The sequence below is a fragment of the Callithrix jacchus genome, chromosome 19 (assembly GCF_049354715.1).
Source record: "Callithrix jacchus isolate 240 chromosome 19, calJac240_pri, whole genome shotgun sequence".
Lineage (NCBI taxonomy): Eukaryota > Metazoa > Chordata > Mammalia > Primates > Cebidae > Callithrix > Callithrix jacchus.
Window position 1 is genome coordinate 11,493,435 of NC_133520.1, and position 24,212 is coordinate 11,517,646.

Here is a 24,212-nt window from a genome sequence, read left to right on the forward strand (position 1 = left end):
TATCAATCAAATTTGCATTATTCTGCTTTGCTCATTTTATTAAAAGCAAATTCAGGGCACAATTGACTTTTCATTTGTGTAACAAGTGAAGAAATATTTACCCTGACAGCCATTGCATTGTAGAGATTCATCATCATAGTATAATGTGCTACCTGTGAATCAAGAAGAAAAGATGGCATACATTTCAGTTACACAAAGACAGTGCAGCCTATTTTTACATATAAAAGATAAGAATCTTTATACATAATACATAATAAGAGTTCTAGCCTTAGAAAAATGAAATCAAACGTTGTATTGAAGAGATAGGCTTCTTAATACATAATGCAACCTTAACCAGAAAAATCTATGGTAGTCAAACTAGGAGCTAATGGAGATATATGATCATAAAATGCTCTCCGCTGAGTTTGATAATCAATGGTGCTCTACTGAGAATAGAATAACAAAGCAGAAATATTCACAAGTGCTGGTGACATGTAGTATTGTATGATTTATTCACTGGGGTTCTTTTAGCCAAAACTCACAGAAACATAAAAGGAATTCATATTTCAAGACGTCTGGTTTAATGAAAAATTCAAAGAAATGCTGTCTTCAGTCGAAATCGTTCAAGGATATGGATGCAGTGATGGAGCAAAATTGTGCCTTCCAACCATCTATGCAAAATGTTATGTACTTAGCTGCCTCCTGAGTAATCCTTGGGAATTTTGTTTCATTTAATATTCATTTTAACACCATAAAATCATAAATACAATGATATCATGTTACAGCAAATCCCTTGATATAGTAAAGACTTCCTGAAGTGTTGGTTTCTCTCTAGTAAAGACACATTTATCTATTAATATCCAAATTTCTGTTTCAGTAAATCATTTGGCAATGTAGCTTCTTTCAATGAAAATATTACTTTAAATAAAGCTTCCCCATCTGCTCTTAATTAAAAATATAAAATTAATATAATTCATGACAGTACAATGAACAATAAAAGCAATGAGATACATATGAGATATTTTTAACTTTATTTTTATTCAATCAAAATTTATTCACTATAACTTGAGCCCAGGTAATAGGTATTATGTTTCAGGCAAAAATCAGAATAAAGTGCCTTAACTCTTTATAAAGGGGCTTTCTGCCCCGTGACAAACAGAAATTCATACAAAGAGGTTTCACTGTAATTAGTGTTGTTTGAATTGCCTGGTCTGATCCAAAGCAAATTGTTTGTGGAGAGCAGCAGGGCTGGATTATTTATCAACAGTCTGAGCAATTAAGAAACAGTTCGTTGGGCCGGGCGCGGTGGCTCAGGCCTGTAATCCCAGCACTTTGGGAGACCGAGGCGGGTGGATCACGAGGTCAACAGATGGAGACCATCCTGGTCAACATGGTGAAACCCCGTCTCTACTAAAAATACAAAAATTAGCTGGGCATGGTGGCGCGCGCCTGTAATCCCAGCTACTCAGGAGGCTGAGGCAGGAGAATTGCCTGAACCCAGGAGGCGGAGGTTGCGGTGAGCCAAGATCGCGCCATTGCACTCCAGCCTGGGTAACAAGAGCGAAACTCCCTCTCAAAAAAAAAAAAAAAAGAAAAGAAAAAAGAAAGAGTTGGTTGGCCGGGCGCGGTGGCTCACGCCTGTAATCCCAGCACTTTGGGAGGCCGAGGCGGGTGGATCACGAGGTCAACAGATCGAGACCATCCTGGTCAACATGGTGAAACCCCGTCTCTACTAAAAATACAAAAAAAAAAAAATTAGCTAGGCATGGTGGCGCCTGCCTGTAATCCCAGCTACTCAGGAGGCTGAGGCAGGAGAATTGCCTGAACCCAGAAGGCAGAGGTTGCAGTGAGCTGAGATCATGCCACTGCACTCCAAAATGGGTGACAGAGTGAGACTCCGTCTCAAAAAAAAAAAAGATTTTGACACCTAGGTTAAAGTCTTACTGTTCATTGGAACTTCTGCCACTATCCCAAGACTTTTCATATTCATATCAACAGCACAGTCAATTACCTAATCTCACAGTCACCTACCTTTTCCAGTCCCAATGAGCCCCACTTCGGTTTACCCTTATATTCCCAAAGAATGCTACAGACTTTGTCAACTATGACTGTTCCTTGTTTTAAACCCAGACTGCAAATTCTTCCCCATCAAGCCCGGGAGGTTTAATTTCTATTAAAAGACTGTTTCACCTAATCTAAACAGATCTAGTACAAATCTCTTCTTTTCCTCAGTTTAAAAATCCTTCACATATTTTCATATACAATATACAATAACTGCAGGGTTTTTTGTTAAATGAACATACCATAAGTTATTTAATCTTTCCTTTATTGTTGAGCATTTTGGTTGGAAACCAAGAAAATATGAGCTTCAAGGATAAAATGATCAACCATTTCAAGAGCAAAACACTTAAAGTAATATATAATAATTTTGAGTAACATATCTAAATAACTTGAGAAGATCGCCTGGCATCATTTGCTCGATTGAACAATATAAAAGATATATGCATTAAAGTGATGAGAACGAAACCCTTAGAAGCCATGAACAATGGACAACACGTCTAACAAGCCTGAGGTTTTGTTATTTTCCACATTAGGGCCATCCACATTTCATAATTTTGAGTATAATTTTTAAATTAATATCCAATCGAGTAGTTATAAGTATTTTGTGCATGTGCTTTGCCTTGTTTGCTAACAGTTGATAACAATTTGGTCATTATTAACAATTATTTTTTCTTTTTTTTTTTTGAGACAAAGTTTCCCTCTTGTCACCAAGGCTGGAGTGCGATGATGAGATCTCGGCTCACTGGAACCTCTGCTTTCTGGGTTCAAGCAATTCTCCTGTCTTGGCCTCCCGAGTAGCTGGGATTACGGGCACCCACCATCATGCCTGGCTAAACTTTTATTTTTAGTAGAGATGGGTTTCATCATGTTGGCCAGGCTGTGGTCTTGAACTCCTATCCTCAGACGATCTGCCCACCTTGGCCTCCCAAAGTGCTGGGTGGGATTACAGGTGTGAGCCACCACACCCAGCCTCAACAGTTCCTTTTTAAAATACTATTTTTCCTTAAATAAATTTTTTTAAATTTATTCCTTAAATGAAATTAAAAACCAATTATATTCTTTCTCCCAGTTACTAGTAATATTATATTTAAGATTAGGTGAACCAAATCTAAACTTATAATTATGATGAAAATGTGTTGTTAAAGTTTTAAATTAATATTAGTAACTCTGAGTCCTAAGTTGTTCTGTATTTGGAGTTAGACTCTAAGGGAAAAAAAGTACATATATGTTTCAGTTTTCTGGTATGACATGTGAAGGACGATGCCTTATTATCTTATAACTGATTTGGAATTCCTATAAAGAGAAATATCAAAAACATTGGGCATTTCCTCATCTAAAAATAAACATGTGTTCATCTAATGAAGAGAAATAAAAATGTCTATGGAAGTAACTATGTCAATCTCTTATCAATTTTAAAACTAGTGTCTGGTATTTTATACATTTAGTCATCCATAAAAAGAGCAAATTATTGGCATTTATCATAACAACATACAATGGAATTTGATGGTACATGTCATCTTTTCTCCCATTTAAAGTTAGTAAAACTTTCATTGCTCTTCTTTTAAAGAATGAAATATGAAACTGTTGAAAAAAGTATTATAAGGTAAGCTGTATAGCCATACTGGGAACCTTGATTTCATCAATATATAATGTTATTTTTATAATTTAAATAATTTTTCTTTTTTTCTTTTTTTTTTTTTTGAGATGGAATCTCACTCTCTCTCCCAGGCTGGAGAGCAATAGCACAGTCTCGACTTACTGCAACCTTTGCCTCCCAGGTTCAAGGACTTCTCCTACCTTAGCCTCCTGAGTATCTGGCATGTGCCACCACACCCGCCTAATTTTTTTTTGTATTTTTAGTAGAGACAGGGTTTCACCATGTTGGTCAGTCCTGACCTCAAATGATCTGCCTGCCTCGGCCTCCCAAAGTGCTGGGATTACAGACATGAGCCACCGCGCCCAGCCATAACTTCTCTTTTTAATCATAATCAATCTTCATAAATTAAGTAGTTCTACTATAGGCTATTAATACATTTCAACAAAAATTTTAATTAAATTGAATTTTAATGGGGTTGCCATACATATGTTATTCACTAGATGATCTCAATTTAAAAACATAACATTGACCTGTCTAGGAATACAGTTATATATAATTATTTTATAACACATCATATCAAACTAATTATGTACTACAATAGCCTTTATACTTCTCTGCTCTCAGATTATGGTGATTCCAAAATAACACATTTGATATTAAACATAATGTAAATTAGGTAATAATAAAATACTAAAAAGGAAAGCAAATTTAAAAGCATAATAAAATGCATACAAGCCATCGTATGTAGTTTTTACAGATAAATTCACTCAAAGAACGTGCAAACTGTTAGTGCTCTAAAAGGGGCAAATGAAAGGATATTTCTTCATTTTTCTGGTACTATTGCTTAAAAGAATGACTTATTTTTATTTCCCCATTTATGAAATGAAGCAGTAAGGGGTAAGGAAAAGCTAACTGGAACACTACACAGCTAAAACAAGATGGGTCCCCAAACAGTAGGACCATTTGAGTGTACAATGAAATGGACAGGCCACAGTAAAATTATACCAGGAGTTCAGCATGTGTAAAATTCATGTGTCCTGAGCACATGCACCAGTTGACAATAAGCTTCTTATTAATAAAAAGAAGAATCAGAGCACATCCTCAATAATAGGAAAGGGTTTTCACAGTTGTGTGCCTCTAAGATAGGCAAATTTGGGTTATGTTGCTAAATATAGCAGCATGAAGGTCAGCAGAAAGGTAAAATGGAAGTCGAAAAGAAAAATAAAGACAGCAGTCATACAAGAAGCAAAAAAGAGCCAAACAAATCACAAAACAAGACTGGAATAGCTCTACTATTGTGGGTTTATGAAGTCACTGGAGTGCAGAGCACATGACCCTTTAGGACTTGATAAGGCATTTGATGTCACCAGGAGAATTATTTAAAAGCTGGATAGAAATATTTTGGTATGGGAGAATTTTGAGGAAAGTTGTCTTTCTTTGCTAAAGAGATCCTAGAACTTTGTCTTTTCATAGTCCTCTTTCTGCTTGAACTTCTTCACATTTGATACTCTTGACAACTCCAAGTTTCCTATAAGTTTTCTCCTCTGATTCCTGTGATATTGTGTCACTCATTTTCCTCTTATTCTGATCTTTAATTCCCTTTCCTCTTCCTAAATCCTACCTAATGCATTCCATAAGCCTCAGCTCTTAGACGCTATTCTGTATTGTTCACATACTTTTTTTCATTAGGTAGAAAATCCTATCATCTTATAACTATGGATGTAGAACCTTTAAGTCCAGTGCTGACCTTTAATCTAAGCCCCCATTCAACAGTGTGGTTTAACAAATACTTGTTGGTTCTCATTTTGATGTGCCAGAGATTTTGCTGAGTTTGCACCATCGCCTTACAAGATATCACCACATGGAGGTGTCCTAACATCATCACAAACTCCAAAAGCTCCAAACATCTTTTTGTAAGCATCACTGAGTAACCCATTCGGAATGTTTCTTATAAACATCCTTGCTTTTGTTATCTTTATAACTATCAATCAGCTTTGCTGAGATAAAAATAACAACTATAGCAGTAGGTTGCAAAACAAAAGAAGTTGATTTCTGATTCCCATTACACACGTAAGCTAAGCTGTGTCCCACACATGTCTTCATTTCAGCCCTAAAGTTGAAGGAGCAACCTGGATCTGAGGTATGCTGTTCTTTTGCTGGAGGGGAAGACTGAGAACATGGCTTTGAAGCTTCAGTCTGGGTGTGGCATATATCCCATCTGCTCAAAACACATAGCAGCCAAGCCCCAGATCAGCGGGATGGGTATGAATCACCCTTTTTATGAAGAAGGGGAGATAGGATGACAACCAAAAATACAATCCACTCTGGCACATATTGATATTAATCATCATTGACATTGGCCATAGCAAACATCTTCCAGCCTGTATCCCTGTGAATCATTTATTTATCCAGTTGGTAAAAATTTCAGTAGGCCTTTCATGTGTCAGTTACTGCGATATAATAAACAGACTCATCATTGCTATCAGGAGCTTCCAATGAAATGAGAGAGATGTAAATAAACGAATGTATCAGTGAGACAAATGCCTACATGACAAGCTCTTAAGAAGACAAAACTAGTATTTTCAGTATTCCTGAATTTTACTTTCCATTAAGATCAGGAAAAGTTGATCTTCAGGTAAAGTCTTGAGGGATACATAGGAATTCAGACCAATGAGAGACATGTAAGAGTGAAGAAGAGTATTCCAGGCAGAGGGAAGAGCATTTGCCAAAAATCTTTAGGTGATAAGGACACTGCATATTTGGGAAATGGTAAGTAGTTGAATATGACTAGGGCATATTTATATAGGTATAGCAAGTGATATTAGATAAGAAGCAATGGTTAGACCATGGAAGACCTCACATGTAATGTTAAAAAACAAGGACTTTACATTATGTGTTATGGGAAGGATGACTACAGGCATGGCAGCAAAATGATGCAGTCAGTTCAGATTGGAATCAAGAGGCTTTTAAGAGGGAAAGTAAAAACGATTTTATGAGAAATAGAAGGTGGCGGGAGGGAACAAGAGGTGATAAAGAGTCTAGGGTGGGGCCGGGCACGGTGGCTCAAGCCTGTAATCCCAGCACTTTGGGAGGCCGAGGCTGGTAGATCATGAGGTCAGGAGATGGAGACCATCCTGGTTAACATGGTGAAACCCCGTCTCTACTAAAAATACAAAAAATTAGCTGGGCGTGGTGGCATGTGCCTGTAATCCCAGCTAATCAGGAGGCTGAGGCAGGAGGATTGCCTGAACCAAGGAGGTGGAGGATGCGGTGAGCTGAGATCGTGCCATTGCACTCCAGCCTGGGTAACAAGAGCGAAACTCTGTCTCAAAAAGAAAAAAAGAGTCTAGGGTGACTGTTTCTCAGGGTTGGATTTCTGGTTGAATGGTAGTACTCTTTACCTAAAAAAAGGAATATAGGAGGACCCAATTTGGGCCACTTGAGGGACATCCAGAGAACATGTTTAGTATTTAGTATGTGGATCTAGAATCAGGAGTTGAGAACCCTAGGCACCTTGAGTACCATTCTTCATCTGTAAAACAGATACCACCTGCATTCTTCTTAACAGAACCATTGCTCATGACATGAGACAATGATTGTAAAAATTATTTTAAAATTAAAAATCCCTTCAAAAATATATTAATATAAAATTATTTTATAAAATAACTAGTCTGTAGTCTTAAAAAATATTAGGGTTATAAAAGTTGAAGATAGACCGGGCACGGTGGCTCACGCCTGTAATCCCAGCACTTTGGGAGGCCGAGGCAGGTGGATCACGAAGTCAAGAGATCGAGACCATCCTGGTCAACATGGTGAAACCCCGTCTCTACTAAAAATACAAAAAATTAGCTGGGCATGGTGGCGCGTGCCTGTAATCCCAGCTACTCAGGAGGCTGAGGCAGGAGAATTGCCTGAACCCAGGAGACGGAGGTTTCGGTGAGCCAAGATCACGCCATTGCACATCAACCTGGGTAACAAGAGCGAAACTCCGTCTCAAAAAAAAAAAAAGTTGAAGATAGACTAAAAATTTACTCTAAATTAAAGGTGACTAAAGAGACACATCTACTAGATTTGAACTACAGAGTGAAATTCTAGTTTGTACCCTGGAAAAGATTTTTGCTAAAAATGACATTATTGGTGTAATCAGTAAAATATAAAGAGTCTAGAGATTAGATAATAGTTTTGTATAGATGTCAATTTCCTGATTTTAGTATTGTAATAGATTATGTAAACAATATGTATGGGATATATTTAGAGATAAGGGGGCATAACTTCTGCAATTTTGTGTCGAATAAAATAATGCATATAGAGAAAAAATGTATATAGAGAAGAGGAAATAACGTTAATTTTTTTACTTGATTAATAAAATGTAAGTAGAGAATATATGGGAGTTCTTCGTACTATTTTTGCAGCCTTTCTGTAAATCTAATTTTTTTTCCAAATTTAAAATTTCTTTTAAAGTGGCCTGATGCCAATTGTAATACAATAAATTTTAAAAATCATATGCCACCTGGGCACAGTGGCTCATGCTTGTAATCCCAGCATTGGGAGGCCAAGCCAGGCAGTTCACCTAAGGTCAGGAGTTTGAGACCAGCCTGGCCAACATGGTGAAACCCCATCTCTACTAAACATACAAAAACTAGCTAGGCATGGTGGTGTGCATCTGTAATCCCAGCTACTCAGGAAGCCAAGGCAGGAAAATCGCCTGAACCAGGTAGGCAGAGGTTGCAGTGACCCAACATCACACCACCACACTCTAGCCTGGGTGAGAGAGCAAGATTTCGTCTAAAAAAAAAAAGTAAATAAAAATAAATAAATAAAAATCATATGTCAAATTTAGAAAGAGAGTAGAAAAGGAAGGGAGAAAGAAGGTGGAAAAATAAAATTTATATTTAAAAATAGTGTTTAAAAGCCAATAGAAATTTCATGTACAAAAGAAGTACTGATATTTAATTACATTGTTTCCATACTTGTGGAACAAATGGACCCAAAAGTGAAATAAAGATGCTGCATTAAGCGGGGGGGAGGGCTGACATCTATAATCGCAGCACTTTGGGAGGCTGAGGACGGTGGAACACGAGGTCAGAAGTTCGAGACCAGCCTGACCAACATGGTGAAACCCCGCCTCTGCTTAAAAATACAAAAATTAGCCAGGTGTGGTGGTGCACACCTGTAATCCCAGCTACTTGGGAGGCTGAGGCAGGAGAATCGCTTGAACCCTGGAGGCTGAGATTGCAGTGAGACAAGAGCATGCCATTGCACTCCAGCCTGTGCAACAGAGCAACTCTGTAAAAAATAAAATAAAAATAATAATTTTAAAAAAAGATTCTGCATTAAATCTTATAAATTAAGTTTGGATAGCAAATGGAATATATACTGTAGCCAATGAAATTATTTGGTTTTATATGTCTTTCAATAAAAAATATGGGTTGTTTGTATGTATAGCAGATAAAAGGTTATTACTAAAATGGCTGGGCATTCAAATTGAAAAAATAAAAGAAGAAAATCAAATCTCTTCTTCACTGTTTAAGCATAAGACATAATGCCCAGGAAACACTGATAACACTTCCTTCTATCTGACTTCATCTGCTTCCATTGGCTCTCTATCCAATGTCAGCAATTGTCAAAGAGTCTTAAAATTTTGTTTCTACAACCACACTCATTTTCTTCAGAAGAGCATCTTATGAAGATTATGCAGATTTAACTCTTCAGCAATATGTGAGTATACATTTAATTATATTAATTTTTTATTATTTATTATATATATAATTACATATATATAATTAATGTACAGAGACATAGTAATAAAGAAATACAAATTATCCTGATTACCTTTAATATTCTAAAATATAGAGTTCTAGATTCCAGGGTTATAAATTAAATAGCAGTTTAGATGGATTGATGGTGAATCCAATATCTACCTTAAATGCTGAAAGTCTTTTTTCCCTCTTCAGTTTTCTTTCCTATTTATTATAAATACAGCTTTAAAGACATCTGTCTGTGTTTCTTTGCTTTCCTCTGAATTTCTACAGTCACTAATTCTAAGACAAACTTCAAAACGTAGGAGGTTTCCTGAGTCACTGTTTAAAAACTGTATGTCTGTCTATATCCATCCATCCATACATCACACTCACTCACATATAATGAAATCATCATGTGATTATGCACCAATGAGAGAAATATGAAGTGGAGCTAATTTGATTTGAAAATCTCTCACTTATATTACTCCAAGCAAACTGCCTCAATAGTTTCTGAATACTAACAACAGCATCATAAATGAAAAACTACCATTTTTGATCGGGCATGATGGCTCACGCCCATAATCCCAGCACTTTGGGAGTCTGAGGTGGACTGATCATGAGGTCAGGAGATTGAGACCATCCTGGCCAACATGGAAAAATGCCGTATCTACTAAAAACATAAAAATTAGCTGGGTGTGGTGGCGCATGCCTGTAATCCCAGCTACTCAGGAGGCTGAGGCAGGAGAATCACTTGAACCCCAGGAAGTTGGAGGTTGTAGTGAGCCAAGATAATGCCACTGTACTCCAGCCTGGCGTGATCTCGGCTCAGACTCAGAAAAAGATTCTGAAAAAGAAAGAAAGAAATAAAGAGAGAGAGAAAGAAAGAGAAGGGGAGGGAAGGAGGGAGAGAGGAAGGAAAGAAAGAAGGCAGAAAGGGAGGAAGGGAGGAAGGGAGGAAGGGAGGAGGGAGGAGGGAGGAGAAAAGAATGGAAAAAAGAAAGAAAAACTACTATTTTTGAGCACCAACTATGTGCCAATCACAGTTCCCGGTATTTTACATACAGTGTTTCACTGAATTTTCACAAAAAATCTGCCAAACATTCTTATTCTCATTTTAAAGACAAGGGACAAAGGAAGGTCCACACAGGTTAAATAACTTGCTCACAGTCATCAAACCTCCATCATCAGGTCTAAAGCCTGTGCTGTTTCTACAGTTCAGTGAGAGTCAAAAGGTAGGTCCAAGACTCAGAGACAGTGCATGTTAAATGCTTGCCACAGTGTCTGGCACCTAGCATATATTCTGTAACTATTAGGTACGTTTTCTTCCCAATTTTTCCTTTTCAAAATGTTAAGCAGAAACAGAAATAGAGGCATTTGATTTTAGAGTACTTTAAAGAGCTACTTTTAAAAATGATGCTTTTAACCAAAATCAAGACAGGAGAGGAGAAAAAAAAAAAAGTTTGGATGGGCGTGGTGGCTCACACTTGTAATCCCAGTACATTGGGAGGCCAAGGCAGGCAGATCACCTTAGGTCAGGAGTTTGAGACCAGCCTGGTCAGTGTGGTAAAACCCTGTCTCTACTAAAAATACAAACAAATTAGCCGAGCATGGTGGCTGGAACCTGTAATCCTATCCTAGCTACTCAGGAGGCTGACGCAAGAGAATCACTTGATTCCGGGAGATGGAGGTTGTAGTGAGCTGAGATTGTGCCATTGCACCAGTCCAGCCTGGGGAAAGAGTGAGACTCCATCTCAAAAAATAAATAAATAAACATACTATATCAGACTGATTACCAATCAGTATCAATTTTTGGCTTCTACCTGGTAAAGGGAGCACAGCATATTAGAAACCGGATTGGTGGTCATTCTTCTATTCATCTATGTAAGTGCTAATTATCTGGTATATGCCAGGCACCAGGCTCTGAGAGTGCAACACTAATGAGACATGGTCTCTGTCCTTACAGAGATTAGGCAGAGGATCTTCTCAATTATCAGACAACTGTGCCTAATGTAAAAAATTCTGTAACATCTGGAAAGTTGCTATGTATGCTAAATATACCAGTATCTGTTCATGGGCAAGTGTATGAGACTCAGTTACCTAGCCTGCCAAATGAGTACAATAGTTACTTTTAATAAGCATCATAATAGACAAATTAAATAATTACACAAAAGGCCTGGTATATAGCAGGTGTTTAATAAACAATAGTCTAAAAGCACCATGTAATCTTTGTTGCTTTCCAATAATAATTATTTGCAAATTCAAAATATACCCACAAATATGCTTAACTTTCTATAAAAAAAAATCCATTCTGGAACAATATATTATTTATTAAATTATTTAAACTTCATTTATACCCATAAAACAAAATGTATCAGAAAGTCCTGAAGAAATGTCAGAAGGCAGCTTATTGTTAGCTGTGACCAATTTGGCATCCTTATGAGGATATTTATTGCCTGCGTTCTGGGCCAGGTATTAGCCTAAAATGTTGGTGATCCAAAAAGGAAGTGGGCTGCAGCTCACACTCTCAAAAAGCTCACCATCAGGGCCAGGCGCGGTGGCTCACGCCTGTAATCCCAGCACTTTGGGAGGCCGAGGCGGGTGGATCGCGAGGTCAAGAGATCGAAACCATCCTGGTCAACATGGTGAAACCCCGTCTCTCCTAAAAATTCAAAAAATTAACTGGGCATGGTGGCACATGCCTGTAGTCCCAGCTACTCAGGAGGCTGAGGGAGGATAATTGCCTGAACCCAGGAGGCAGAGGTTGCGGTAAGCTGAGATCGTGCCATTGCACTCCAGCCTGGGTAACAAGAGGAAAACTCTGTCTCAAAAAAAAAAAAAGCTCACCATCTACAAAGTACAGAAAAACATCAATAAATGAGTATAAATGTATATACTGTGGAAGTTACTTTAAGCAAAAATAACATCAGTGTAGTTCGTGTACCAAAAAAATGAGTCAATTCTCCATGGAAAGATCAGAAAGTCCTTTCAGAAGAGATCTCATAGCGAAAATTCAGCCCCATTTTGTCCTTATATAAATACTGATCATCAGAAACTTCCAAACTCTATGTAAATACAACTAAAGTGAGTAAGTTGCGGCATATTGTATAATTCAAATGCTGACACGTGTACATTTGACGTTTACCTGCACAGTTAGTTGACACTGTTTTCTGCCTAAGACACTTCTCCACCATTGTTGAATAATTGTTACAGTCCTGTGTAAACGCCTATGATGAAAATGTTTATTAGTATCCTTTCATTGAAACAAGGATGCTCAGTTAGATCTTCACTTAGAACACTCTACTACAATTCAAGAATTCAAATTCAAAGCCAAGTTTATGTGCACTTTTACAGCGTAGAAAGTTATTCTGGGATAGAATTAATCATTTCTAAAAGTAGAAAAAATGGCATAGGTAACTATTCAGTATTTCTTTTGGGCTTATTATTACACAATATTTAATTTCAATTCCTCTTGAATACTTACTCTTTAAAATATTTTTGAGTGTCAAGACTATAAAACAGGTCACAGTGACATGTTGAGAAGTAAGCCAGGCACTATTTATGTAAATCATATTGACACTTAGAAATAACTCTTGAGGGCCAGGCACAGTGGCTCAATGCCTGTAATCCCAGCACTTTGGGAGGCCAAGGCAGGCAGATCACCTGAGTCTAGGAGTTTGAGACCAGCCTGGCCAACGTGGTGAAAACACAGCCCCCCCCCACCGCCCCTCCCACTCTACTAAAAATACAGAAATTTGCCACGTGTGGTAGGGTGAGCCGGCAGTCCCAGCTACTCTGGAAGCTGTGGCAGGAGAATTGCTTGAACCACGGAGGCAGAGGTTGCAGTGGGCCAAGGTCGTGCCATTGTATTCCGGCCCTGGGCAACAGACCAAGACTCTTTCAAGACTGTCCAAAGAAAGAAAAGAAAGAAAGGGAGGGAGGAAGAAAGGGAGGGGGGAAGAGAGGAGGGGAAGGGAAAGGAAGGGAAGAGGAGGGGAGGGGGGAGGGGCAGGGGGAGGAGGGAGGGCAGGGGAGAGGGAACAGGAGGGGGGAGGGGAGGAGGAGGGGAAAGGGGAGGGGAGGGGAGGGGGAGGGAAGAGAGAAAAGATTCATGAGGTTAAGAAATAGTTCTCCTCTTCATTCTTTTCTGTAATCCTCAGTCTATCCAAGCCAACATCATGTTAGTCTGATGAACTAAAAAATACTTGGCCCGGCACGGTGGCTCATGCCTGTAATCCCAGCACTTTGGGAGGATGAGGCGGGTGGATCACAAGGTCAAGAGATCGAGACCATCCTGGTCAACATGGTGAAACCCCATCTCTATTAAAAATACAAAAAATTAGCTGGGCATGGTGGCGCATGCCTGTAATCCCAGCTACTCAGGAGGCTGAGGCAGGAGAATTGCCTGAACCCAGGAGGCGGAGGTTGCGGTGAGCCGAGATCGCGCCATTGCACTCCAGCCTGGGTAACAAGAGCGAAACTCCATCTCAAAAAAAAAAAAACAAAAAACTCTATTTGCCACCGTGTTTCTTAGCTTACATAGTGGCCAAAAGAGAAGACTTGTCTTCTTGGCACCATGGCTCACCCCAGTTATCCCAGCACTTTCGGAAGATGAGACAGGCAGATATCTGAGTTCAGGAGTTCAAGACCAGCCTGACCAACATGGAGAATCCCCGTCTCTACTAAAAATACAAAAATTAGTCGGGCATGGTGGCATGCACCTGTAATCCCAGCCGCTTGGGAGGCTGAGGCAGGAGAATCGCTTGAACCCAGGAGGTGGAGGTTTCGGTGAGCCAAGACTGTGCCATTGCACTCCAGTCTGGGCAATAAGAGCAAAACTCCATCTCAAAAAGAAAAAAAAGAAAGAAAGAAAAAGACAAAGAAGCCTTGTCTTCACACTTTAAAGTTGCATATCTAGCTCCTACTAGACAGTATAAGGAAGTTTTATATAGCATAATTCCCAGTCTGATGAGTTATTATGAAGTAGGCATATTTTCCTGTACCTAATCCAGAAAAATGTATTTTAAGAAAGACACGGAGGGAAAGTTTGGGCACTGAAAAAAAGGGAGAAAGAGTTAAGAAAGGTACAAATTTCAGTCTCTTGTATGGTTAGATGACAACATTCATGCATCACTTTCTTTAATCTACCAACATGATGGAAAAGATTGAAACTGTTTTCTCTTTTCCCCCTTTCTTACCAGTCAACAAATTTTTGCTATAAATACAAACCCAATCATTTGTAGATCCTATGGAATATGGGAAAAGGAGTCTGAGCAAATGTGTTTGTAATACTGAGAATTTTGTTTTATTTTTTTGAGACAGAGTCTCACTCTGCTGACCAGGCTGGAGTGCAGTGGCGCCTTCTCAGCTCACTGCAACCTCTGCCTTCCAAGTTCAAGGCATTCTCCTGCCTCAGCCTTCCAAGTACCTGGGATGTGCACCACCATGCCCAGCTGATTTTTGTATTTTTGCTAGAGACAGGGTTTTGCCATGTTGGCCAGGCTGGTCTCAAACTCCTGACCTCAAGTGATTCACCTGCCTCAGTCTCCCAAAGTGCTGGGATTACAGGAGTGAGCCACTGCACCCAGCCAATATTGAGAATTTTAAAAAGAAATATAGTCAAAGTAATTTAGTTTTGGTAAGAAGAGATCAGAAATACTACGCATTTCTTTTAAAAGAACACCATATAATTTATTAACTACATTACGAGTAAAATAAAAAATTATTTGAAATAAGCACTTCATGAATAAATTACATTTTCTAAGGGATATATATTTATGACATATCTGAGGTTTCCATGACAAAACCAATGTACCTGATACATGCCCGAACTTGACATCCTCGAAACCAGCTCTGGATTTTAACTGCTGCGTCATTCTCCTTATTTCTAAATGAATCTACAATACTAAAACAAAATGTTTAAAAAGCACTTCATTAGTAACTAATATAATTCTAAAGCAAGTCAACCTGTTAAACTTGATTTTTAATTTCTTCCAAAGTGATCATTATAAATTCAAGTATCATTTTAAGTAACATTAAAATATAAATAAATAAGGTATTTCAAAAATCATGAGCTATGTTTTGAAAATTAACATTTTTCTGAGAAGCCATGTGCTTTCAACAACTTTTTTTTTTATTTTAGATAATCACCAATTTAACAATTAATTAATTTACCAGTAATTTTTATTAGGGAGTAAGAAAGCAATGTGTTATTTTGATGTTGCTTTTAAAATATAATCATTTGAATTTACTGTTTAAATGCTACTACACATGTACCATGCAAGACTAAAATACTTCACTACTCACATACTTCACTAATTTATTAGTTAAATGAGTTGCCTCTCAGTAAAATGAATCCATCACAGAATGCCTGTTCCATTCATAGCTAGAATTCTCAGAAAGTCTGTTTAAGTTAAAGGAGGCAGGGGGAGGCCATAGGGCTTATACAGAGATAAGAAATTCAAATCAGTGATCCAGATGTGAAACACGTACAATATAGGGAGAGTTCACACAAATCCGTAAGATTACGTAAGGTATAGATTAAGTGTAGGATAAACTGTAAGAACCAACACAGAACAGAAAACCAAACACCGCATGTTCTCACTCTAGAGTGGGAGTTGAACAAGGAGAACACATGGATACAGGGAGGGGAACATCACACACCCAGGCCTATTGGGGGTAGGGGGTTAGGGGAGGGATGGCATTAGGAGAAATACCTAATGTCAATGATGGGTTGATGGGTGCAGCAAACCAACATGGCACCTGTACACGTATGTAATAAACCTGCACCTTCTGCACATGTACCCCAGAACTTAAAGTATAATTAAAAAAACACATACACACAAGAGAATATATAAATAGCTACATTACCTGATAATGAATGGAAGGCACTATGGTAAGATTACTACACAATGCAATGAAGTCTGCTGGAAATAACTAAGAGTGGAAGACCGCTCTAGACAGGAGTGGGAGGAAGGAAAGATTCCTTATTGTTGTATATTTGTACTGCATGTAACAAATGACAGATATTTTAGTAAGGCCCAGCGCTGTGACTCATGCCTGTAATCCCAGCACTTTTGGAGGACAAGGTGGGCAATCACCTGAGGTCAGGAATTTAAGACTAGACTGGCCAACATGGTGAAACTCCATTTCTGCTAAAAATATAAAAATTAGCTAAGTGTAGTGGTGGGCACCTGTAATCCCAGCTACTCAGGAGGCTGAGGCAGAAGAAGTCCTTGAACCCGGAAGGCAGAGATTGCAGTGAACTGAGATCATGCCACTGCACTCCAGCCTGGGTGACAGAGCGAGACTCCGTCTCAAAAGAAAAAAAAAAAGAGGCTTGACTAAAGTGTATTCTGGCATCATATTATTGTACTCCATGTGGGAAGGAAAATAGCTTAAAGTCCTTTCCTCCAGAGAGCATTCCCTGACTTCCCAGACTACAATTAGGCCTTTCCATGTTACAGTCTCATAGCTCTTCATAATATTTACCACAATCATATTTAAAAATTATTTAATGATGGTCTCTTCCACTAAACTTGAAAACGTCGAAGGCAATAATCTTGTCTATTTTGCCCCATACTGTATTCCCCATGGCCTCAGGAGAGATCACTGGTGTCACTCCTAACACTCAACCTTTGTCTTACCAAAGGCACTAGCTGAGGGAGAAACATGCCTCTTGGCATATTCCATCCCAGTGAGAAGTGCCACTCACAGGCTTCCCTCACTAGATCTACTCCCAACATTGAAACCTTTCCCTAATTTAGGATGACAAATTGCTGAGGAATCCATGAGTGCCCTATCCTCTTTGTAACTTAAATCCTGGGTGATGATAAGAAAAAGACAGGCAAACGTGAAAGGAGCTGTTGAGAGAAATAGAAAAATTAAATATATTTTACTAATTAAAACTTTATGTGTCAGGCACAGTACCCAACATTTTACATACCAGTGAATTAACTCATAGGTAATCCTTTCAATACCTCTATGAAGAAGAGAATTATTATCCCTATTTGAGAAAAAAAGCTACCGCTGTGGAGAAAGTATTGTAATATACCCAAGGTCACATCTATAGTAAGTGTCGTAGCTGACATTTAATCCTTGATAGTCCTGCTCCAGAGGTTGGGTTTTTGTTTTTTGGTTTCTTTTTTTGAGACGGAGTTTCGCTCTTGTTACCCAGGCTGGAGTGCAATGGTGCGATCTCGGCTCACCGCAACCTCCGCCTCCTGGGTTCAGGCAATTCTCCTGCCTCAGCCTCCTGAGTAGCTGGGATTACAGGCACGCACCACCATGCCCAGCTAATTTTTTTGTATTTTTAGTAGAGACGGGGTTTCACCATGTTGACCAGGATGGTCTCGATCTGTTGACCTAGTGATCCACCCACCTCGGCCTCCCAAAGTGCTGGGATTACAGGCTTGAGCCACCGCCCAGCCAGAGGTTGGGTTTTTAACCATCACTGCTTCTAAAGGAGAAGAGAAATGAAGAGAGGAGAAGAAAGGGAAAGTAAAATGAAAGAAAAGGAAAATGCAAAAAAAAATTATGTAGGGGCCGGGCGCGGAGGCTCACCCCTGTAATCCCAGCACTTTGGGAGGCCAAGGCGGGTGGATCACGAGGTCAACAGATCGAGACCATCTTGGTCAACATGGTGAAACCCCGTCTCTACTAAAAATACAAAAACTTAGCTGGGCATGGTGGTGCGCGCCTGTAATCCCAGCTACTCAGGAGGCTGAGGCAGGAGAATTGCCTGAACCCAGGAGGCGGAGGGTGCGGTGAGCCGAGATCGCGCCATTGCACTCCAGCCTGGGTAACAAGAGCGAAACTCGGTCTCAAAAAAAATTTTTTTTTAATTATGTAATTAATTTCCAAATATAATATTGAAATTTTGTGGCAAAAGGTAGCACCAATCTCCCTAAGACAATAAAAGAAACAGAGACTAAGAATATGAAATGATACCAACATCTATAGCAACACCCCAAAATTTTAGACTGTACCAAGTGTTAGTGATAAGCACTCATATATATTGCTGCTAGGAAACAGTTTGGCCTTTGAACATATACAGAATAGTTTTATTTACATAAGTAAAAACCTTACAAAATTTTAGGGATGTTCACTAGGATGTATACACATGTAGTAAAATAATAATGAGAATGATAAAATGCAAATTTCAAGACAGAAAAGAAGGATGGGAGAAATAGGGAGATTAATAGTTGATACCAAAGCAAAAGGCCTTGGTTTTCAGAGTTTTGTGCATATTAAGGGATTCTAGACTCCGTGAACATCAACGTTTTGGCCAGGGAAATACATATCCTCAGAGTTTGATAATCTCTGTAAAGATTTACAGTAAAAAATACTCAATAACAACAATTTAAAAAAAAAACAAGGTCCAATCATAAGATACAAGTATAGTGCAGTGTCACAGAAGTTAATGGGAAGGCACCAAGATGGGAGACCATGACTATGTTAAACCGTGGGCGGAAGTCATGGGAAACAAGGTGGTTATTCAACCAGTTGCAGGATTAGACAGAATCTTTCATTTTTATTTTAAAATCTTATTCTAGCCAATGACAAGATGGGATAGTGGAACAAAGAAACTGTCATTAATGACCAACACGGAAAAGATACAACAACACGATGTCCAGTAGAGAAGACAACTCAAAGAAGAGAGATGTGGAAAAAATAAGAATAATTTCATTCAAAAGGCTAATGTGAAATAAAATTCATGACAATAGAATAGAGCTGTTTCTTAGGGTTATTTAAACCTTTTACCATTAATATTTAATACAACTAGATTTGTTTTTCATCTTCTTAATATAGTCAATTTAAACTACTGAAAACATTTGTTTCTCCTTTCCCACCAACAATCAACTTACTATCTTTACAAAAATGGAAGAAAAATATGAATAAGTCACATAGATATATCTAATAATTATTTTGAAGTTACTGTATTAGTTACTAATGTATTAGTATGAACTCACCCTTTATTTATAATTGTCATTAGAAATGCAGAAGAGAAGCAGTCAAATTAGCTGTTTTGAGTTAATGTTTTTTAATTTCTCCTGATGACACTGGTCAAGTAGAAAATTAAATAATTTCTTTTTGGGGTACTAAAAATGTATATACATATATTATGTATATATATATACACAAGCACATATTATATTAATAAAAACTATACATTGCAATTAAAAGGAAGGAGGCACTAAAAACTAACTAGCAGTTAACGTACTGCTAAACTTTAACTTATGTGCCAAAATTTCATTTCTATACACGTTTTTCTGTTGCCCATTTTTTAACTGCTTAAAAACAAAATTTACAGATGCTGGGTTACCACTGGGATGCTGAATACTCATACAATATGTCATGAACTGCTAGACATTTTATGTTTAAAATGAAAAATGTGGGTAACACTTTATTTTAATGGTATATTAATTAGTTCCAAATTACAGTGAAAATCCTATAGCAGTGAATAAAATATGACATCTACATGAATTTGAAATAAATTTATTATGATCAGTATTATCACAATGAATACTAAATGAATTAATAATGATGAAAGACCAAAAGTATTACCAGTAATGTAATAAAACATCAAGAAATAGCTGGAAGTTTCCAGTCACTTCATCATCAACTAGAAATAAGTACTATAACCCTCAATAACACTATATTCATGTATATCATTAGTGGCCAGAAATTAACTGACAATAAATAGAAAATGAAAAAAAGTGTGTACTTAAATACCTTTCCAGTAATATGCAAAAAATATGCATTTTACACATCAACAGACTGCTTGGTCTGACCTACGTATATTATCTATGAATAAATACTAGATTAAAAACTCAATACTCTTTCTTTGTTATTATCATATAACTTGTAACTATTTTAGACAGTAGGAATAAAATTCCATTATTAGCTGCCCTGTGCTGTCAGATATGTTGATGTGTAAAATGATTATTGTTTCACATATAATTTCACTATTAGGTCTTAAGGATTTCATGCTCCTTAAAGGCAAAAACTGCAGTACACTTAATCTATACTTTGGGTTCTGATTATCACCCATGTGCCTAATAACAGACACTTGATAAGAAATAGGACTATGTTTTAGAACTAGAGCCTATGGTTTATATTTCATTAATAGTCCTCCTCATTGTTATTATTTCACAGCTCTAGGAATAATGGGTTGCAAATGCATTATTATCAGATTATATAGTAGGAGTTACCATAGTTGGCCAAATGTTAAATACCGTGCAGAAGTCATAGAAAACAAGGTAATCATATTTTAGAACTAAAACCTATATTATTAGTGCATTTAAAAATATTTTGTTTCCTAGTCGGCCATGGTGGCTCATGTCTGTAATCCCAGCACTTTTGGAGGCCGAGGTGGGTGGATCACCTGAGGTCAGGAGTTCAGGACCAGCCTGGCCAACATGGTGAAAGCCTATCTCTACAAAAACACAAAAATTAGCCAGGCATGATAGCAGGTGCCTGTAATCCCAGCTACTTGGGAGGCTGAGGCAGGAGAATCCCTTGAACCTGTGAGGCAGAGGTTGCAGTGATCCGAGATCTTGCCACTGTACTCTAGCCTGGGCAACAAAGTAAGATGCCATCTCAAATAATAATAATAATATCAAAGTTACTTTCTTATTTACTGTTTTTATAAGACAGAAGTCACATTATGTCACTCCCCTGCTGAAAACACCCTTTGTTTTTTTTTGAGACGGAGTTGCTAATATTTTATTTTTTGTAGAGACAAGGTCTCACTATGCTGCCCAGGCTGGTCTTGAACTACTGGGCTCAAGTCGTCCTCCACCTAGGCCTCCCAAAGTGTAGGATTACAGGACTTGAATCACCATATGTTTAGCTGTTTATTGTCTATTTCCCTCATAACTTTTTGTTCTTTGTTGTATCTTCAATATTCAAACAGTACTTAGCATATAGTGGGTGTTAGGGAGTGTTTAAATAATAAAAATGTATTTCAGGGCCAGATGTGGTGGCTCAAGCCTGTAATACCAGCTCTTTACGAGGCCGAGGCAGGTGGATCGCTTGAGGTCGTGAGTATGAGACTAGCCTGGCTAACATGGTAAAACCTTGTCTCTACTAAAAATGTAAAAAATTAACTGGGTGTGGTGGCATGAGCCTTTAATTCCAGAGGTCAGGAGTATGAGACCAGTCTGGCTAACATGGTGAAACCTTGCCTCTACTAAAAATACAAAAATTAGCTGGGTGTGGTGGTAACATGCCTGTAATCCCAGATACTCAGGAGGCTGAGGCAGTAGAATTGCTTGAATGCAGGAGGTGGAGGTTGTAGTGAGCTGAGATTGCACCTGCCCTCAAGCCTGTACAACAAAGAGAGACCCTGTCTCAAAAAATAAATAAATATTTAATTCATTATTACAGTATTGAGAATGTTAATAGGATAACTTATGTTCTAACAAGAAATGTTAGGAATAAGTTCCTTTATTTTAAAATCTAAAGTAAAATATAGTTGATACATTCTAAGTCATAATAGAAGAGGAAAAATAATTTAAAAGTTTTCCTTTTAATTTATTTTAAATTAAAATGAGAGATCAAGACCGTCCTGGTCAACATGGTGAAACCCCGTCTCTACTAAAAATACAAAAATATTAGCTGGGCACGGTGGCGCGTGCCTGTAATCCCAGATACTCAGGAGGCTGAGGCAGGAGAATTGCCTGAACCCAGGAGGCGGAGGTTGCGGTGAGCCGAGATCGAGCCATTGCACTCCAGCCTGGGTAACAAGAGCGAAACTGAATCTCGGGGCGGGGGGGGGGAGTAGGTTAAAATAGAGCTGTATGTAAAATGCCCACATATCAATAGCAATAATGAATGTAAAGAAGCTAAACCCTTCATGAACTTCTTTACTTCTAATTTTTTTTTTTTTTTTTTTTGAGACGGAGCTTCGCTCTTGCCACCCAGGCTGGAGTGCAATGGCGCAATCTCGGCTCACCGCAACCTCCGCCTCCTGGGTTCAGGCAATTCTCCTGCCTCAGCCTCCTGAGTAGCTGGGATTACAGGCACGCGCCACCATGCCCAGCTAATTTTTTGTATCTTTAGTAGAGACGGGGTTTCACCATGTTGACCTGGATGGTCTCAATCTCTTGACCTTGTGATCCACCCGCCTCGGCCTCCCAAAGTGCTGGGATTATAGGCGTCAGCCACCGCGCCCAGCCCTACTTCTAATTTTTAAAAGCCTACAAATTTCCTCCTGCAAAGAAAAATATACAGAATGATGTGATACCTCCAATAAAGGAGGATCAATATTATGGCAAGTAGAATATAAAGGTGAAAAATTAAACAGGTGAAAAAACTAACATACGGCCAATAATGCAGAGACACACCGATAAACATAAAACATATGCAAAACAACATAACGAGAGACACTACTTGTAAACCAAAAATAAAATTCCAGAGTTACCTAAAAATCTAGTTCAGGCCATGATAGCAGAGGGAATTGGACTATATCATTATACCCCTCCAGCATCCACATAAACACAGACTTTAAGTCTGATAAGGAATATTTAGTCTTTTCTTTTTAAAGCTTGCAACTTGGAGGCTTCCTCTGTATGACAAACATGATAAAAGCTAGGTCTCTACAACCCCTTATCATAATCCAGACATTCCTCATTTCTTGCTATTGATCATAATTCTTTCAACCACTTGCCAATCAGAATCTTTTCCTTCTTTCCTTCCTTCCTTCATTCCCTCCCTCCCTCCCTCTTTTCCTTCCTTTCTTCCCTCCCTCCCTCCTTTCTTTCTCTCTTCCTCCCCCCTCCCTTCCCCCTCCCTCCCTCCCTCCTTCCTTCCTTCCTTCCTTCCTTCAAGTCTCACTCTGTCACCTGGACTGCAGTACAATGGTGCAACCTTCGGTCACTGCAACCTCCACCTCCCAAGTTCAAGCGATTCTCCTGCCTCAGCCTCTTGACTAGATGGGACTACAGGTGTGCACCACCACCCCCAGCTAATTTTTGTCTTTTTAGTAGAGGCAGGGTTTTGCCATGTTGGCCAGGCTGGTCTGGAACTCCTGACCTCAAGGGATCCACCCACCTCAGCCGCCCAAAGTGCTGAGATTACAGGCATGGGCCACTGCACCTGGCCAGAAAAAAATTTTAAAACTACTTAAGACCTAAAGGGCCCTGCCTTGTGGAACCAATATAAACCTTACACATATTGATTGATACATTATGTCTCCCTAAAATGTATAAAAGCAAGCCACACCCAGACTGCCTTGGGCACATCAGGACTTCCTGAGGTGGTGTCATGGGTTTATCCTTAAGCTTGGCAAATAAACTTTCTAAACTGACTGAAGCCTGTCTCAGATATTTGGGGCTCACCCATACTATAGAAACACAGTGTAAGAGAAATACTTTAACTCATTCCTATTGGAATTTGGCAGATTAGACGAAATTTAAATAAGAATATGGGGAAAATGAACAATACAACCAATAAACGTATACCGAACTCTTCTCTCCACAAAGTATAGTATAGTGTAAAGCATAATATAAATGACCAATAAGTCACAAAGAAAATCTCATGGTTCAAAAGAACAGAAATGAAGCTAAGAATTACTAGAGAAAGTTAAAATAACAACAACAAAAAGGCCATTGTCAGGGGACAATGGAACCAGCACTGCCAAACTGTAGCTGAAGACAGTGACAGAGATCTGACCTAACCCGCTCCACCTTGCGTCTAACCTCCGAGCTGTCTTAGTTCATTCCCGGATGTAGGCTGAACTAACTCAGCAAGAAATGTAGTTTATAGTTTAAGACAAAGATAACAGGCCTTTCCCAATGAAAAATCCCACTTCTTGCTTGGGGACTAGACAGTCT

At 38.6% G+C, this 24,212-nt stretch overlaps 1 protein-coding gene across 7 annotated transcripts in view; it reads right to left on the bottom strand.

The window, feature by feature from the left end:
* LOC128930216 (spermatogenesis-associated protein 17-like) overlaps window positions 1-24,212 on the bottom strand; it is an 80,490-nt gene that overhangs the window by 51,738 nt on the left and 4,540 nt on the right. For all 7 annotated transcript variants that reach the window (XM_078356567.1, XM_078356566.1, XM_078356565.1 and 4 more), the window contains exons 2-4: window positions 15,191-15,280; window positions 12,521-12,602; window positions 102-152 (exon numbers count right to left, since the gene is read on the bottom strand). In XM_078356567.1, coding sequence (XP_078212693.1) covers window positions 102-152; window positions 12,521-12,602; window positions 15,191-15,280 — 223 coding nt within the window. The remainder of the gene's footprint in view (window positions 1-101; window positions 153-12,520; window positions 12,603-15,190; window positions 15,281-24,212) is intronic.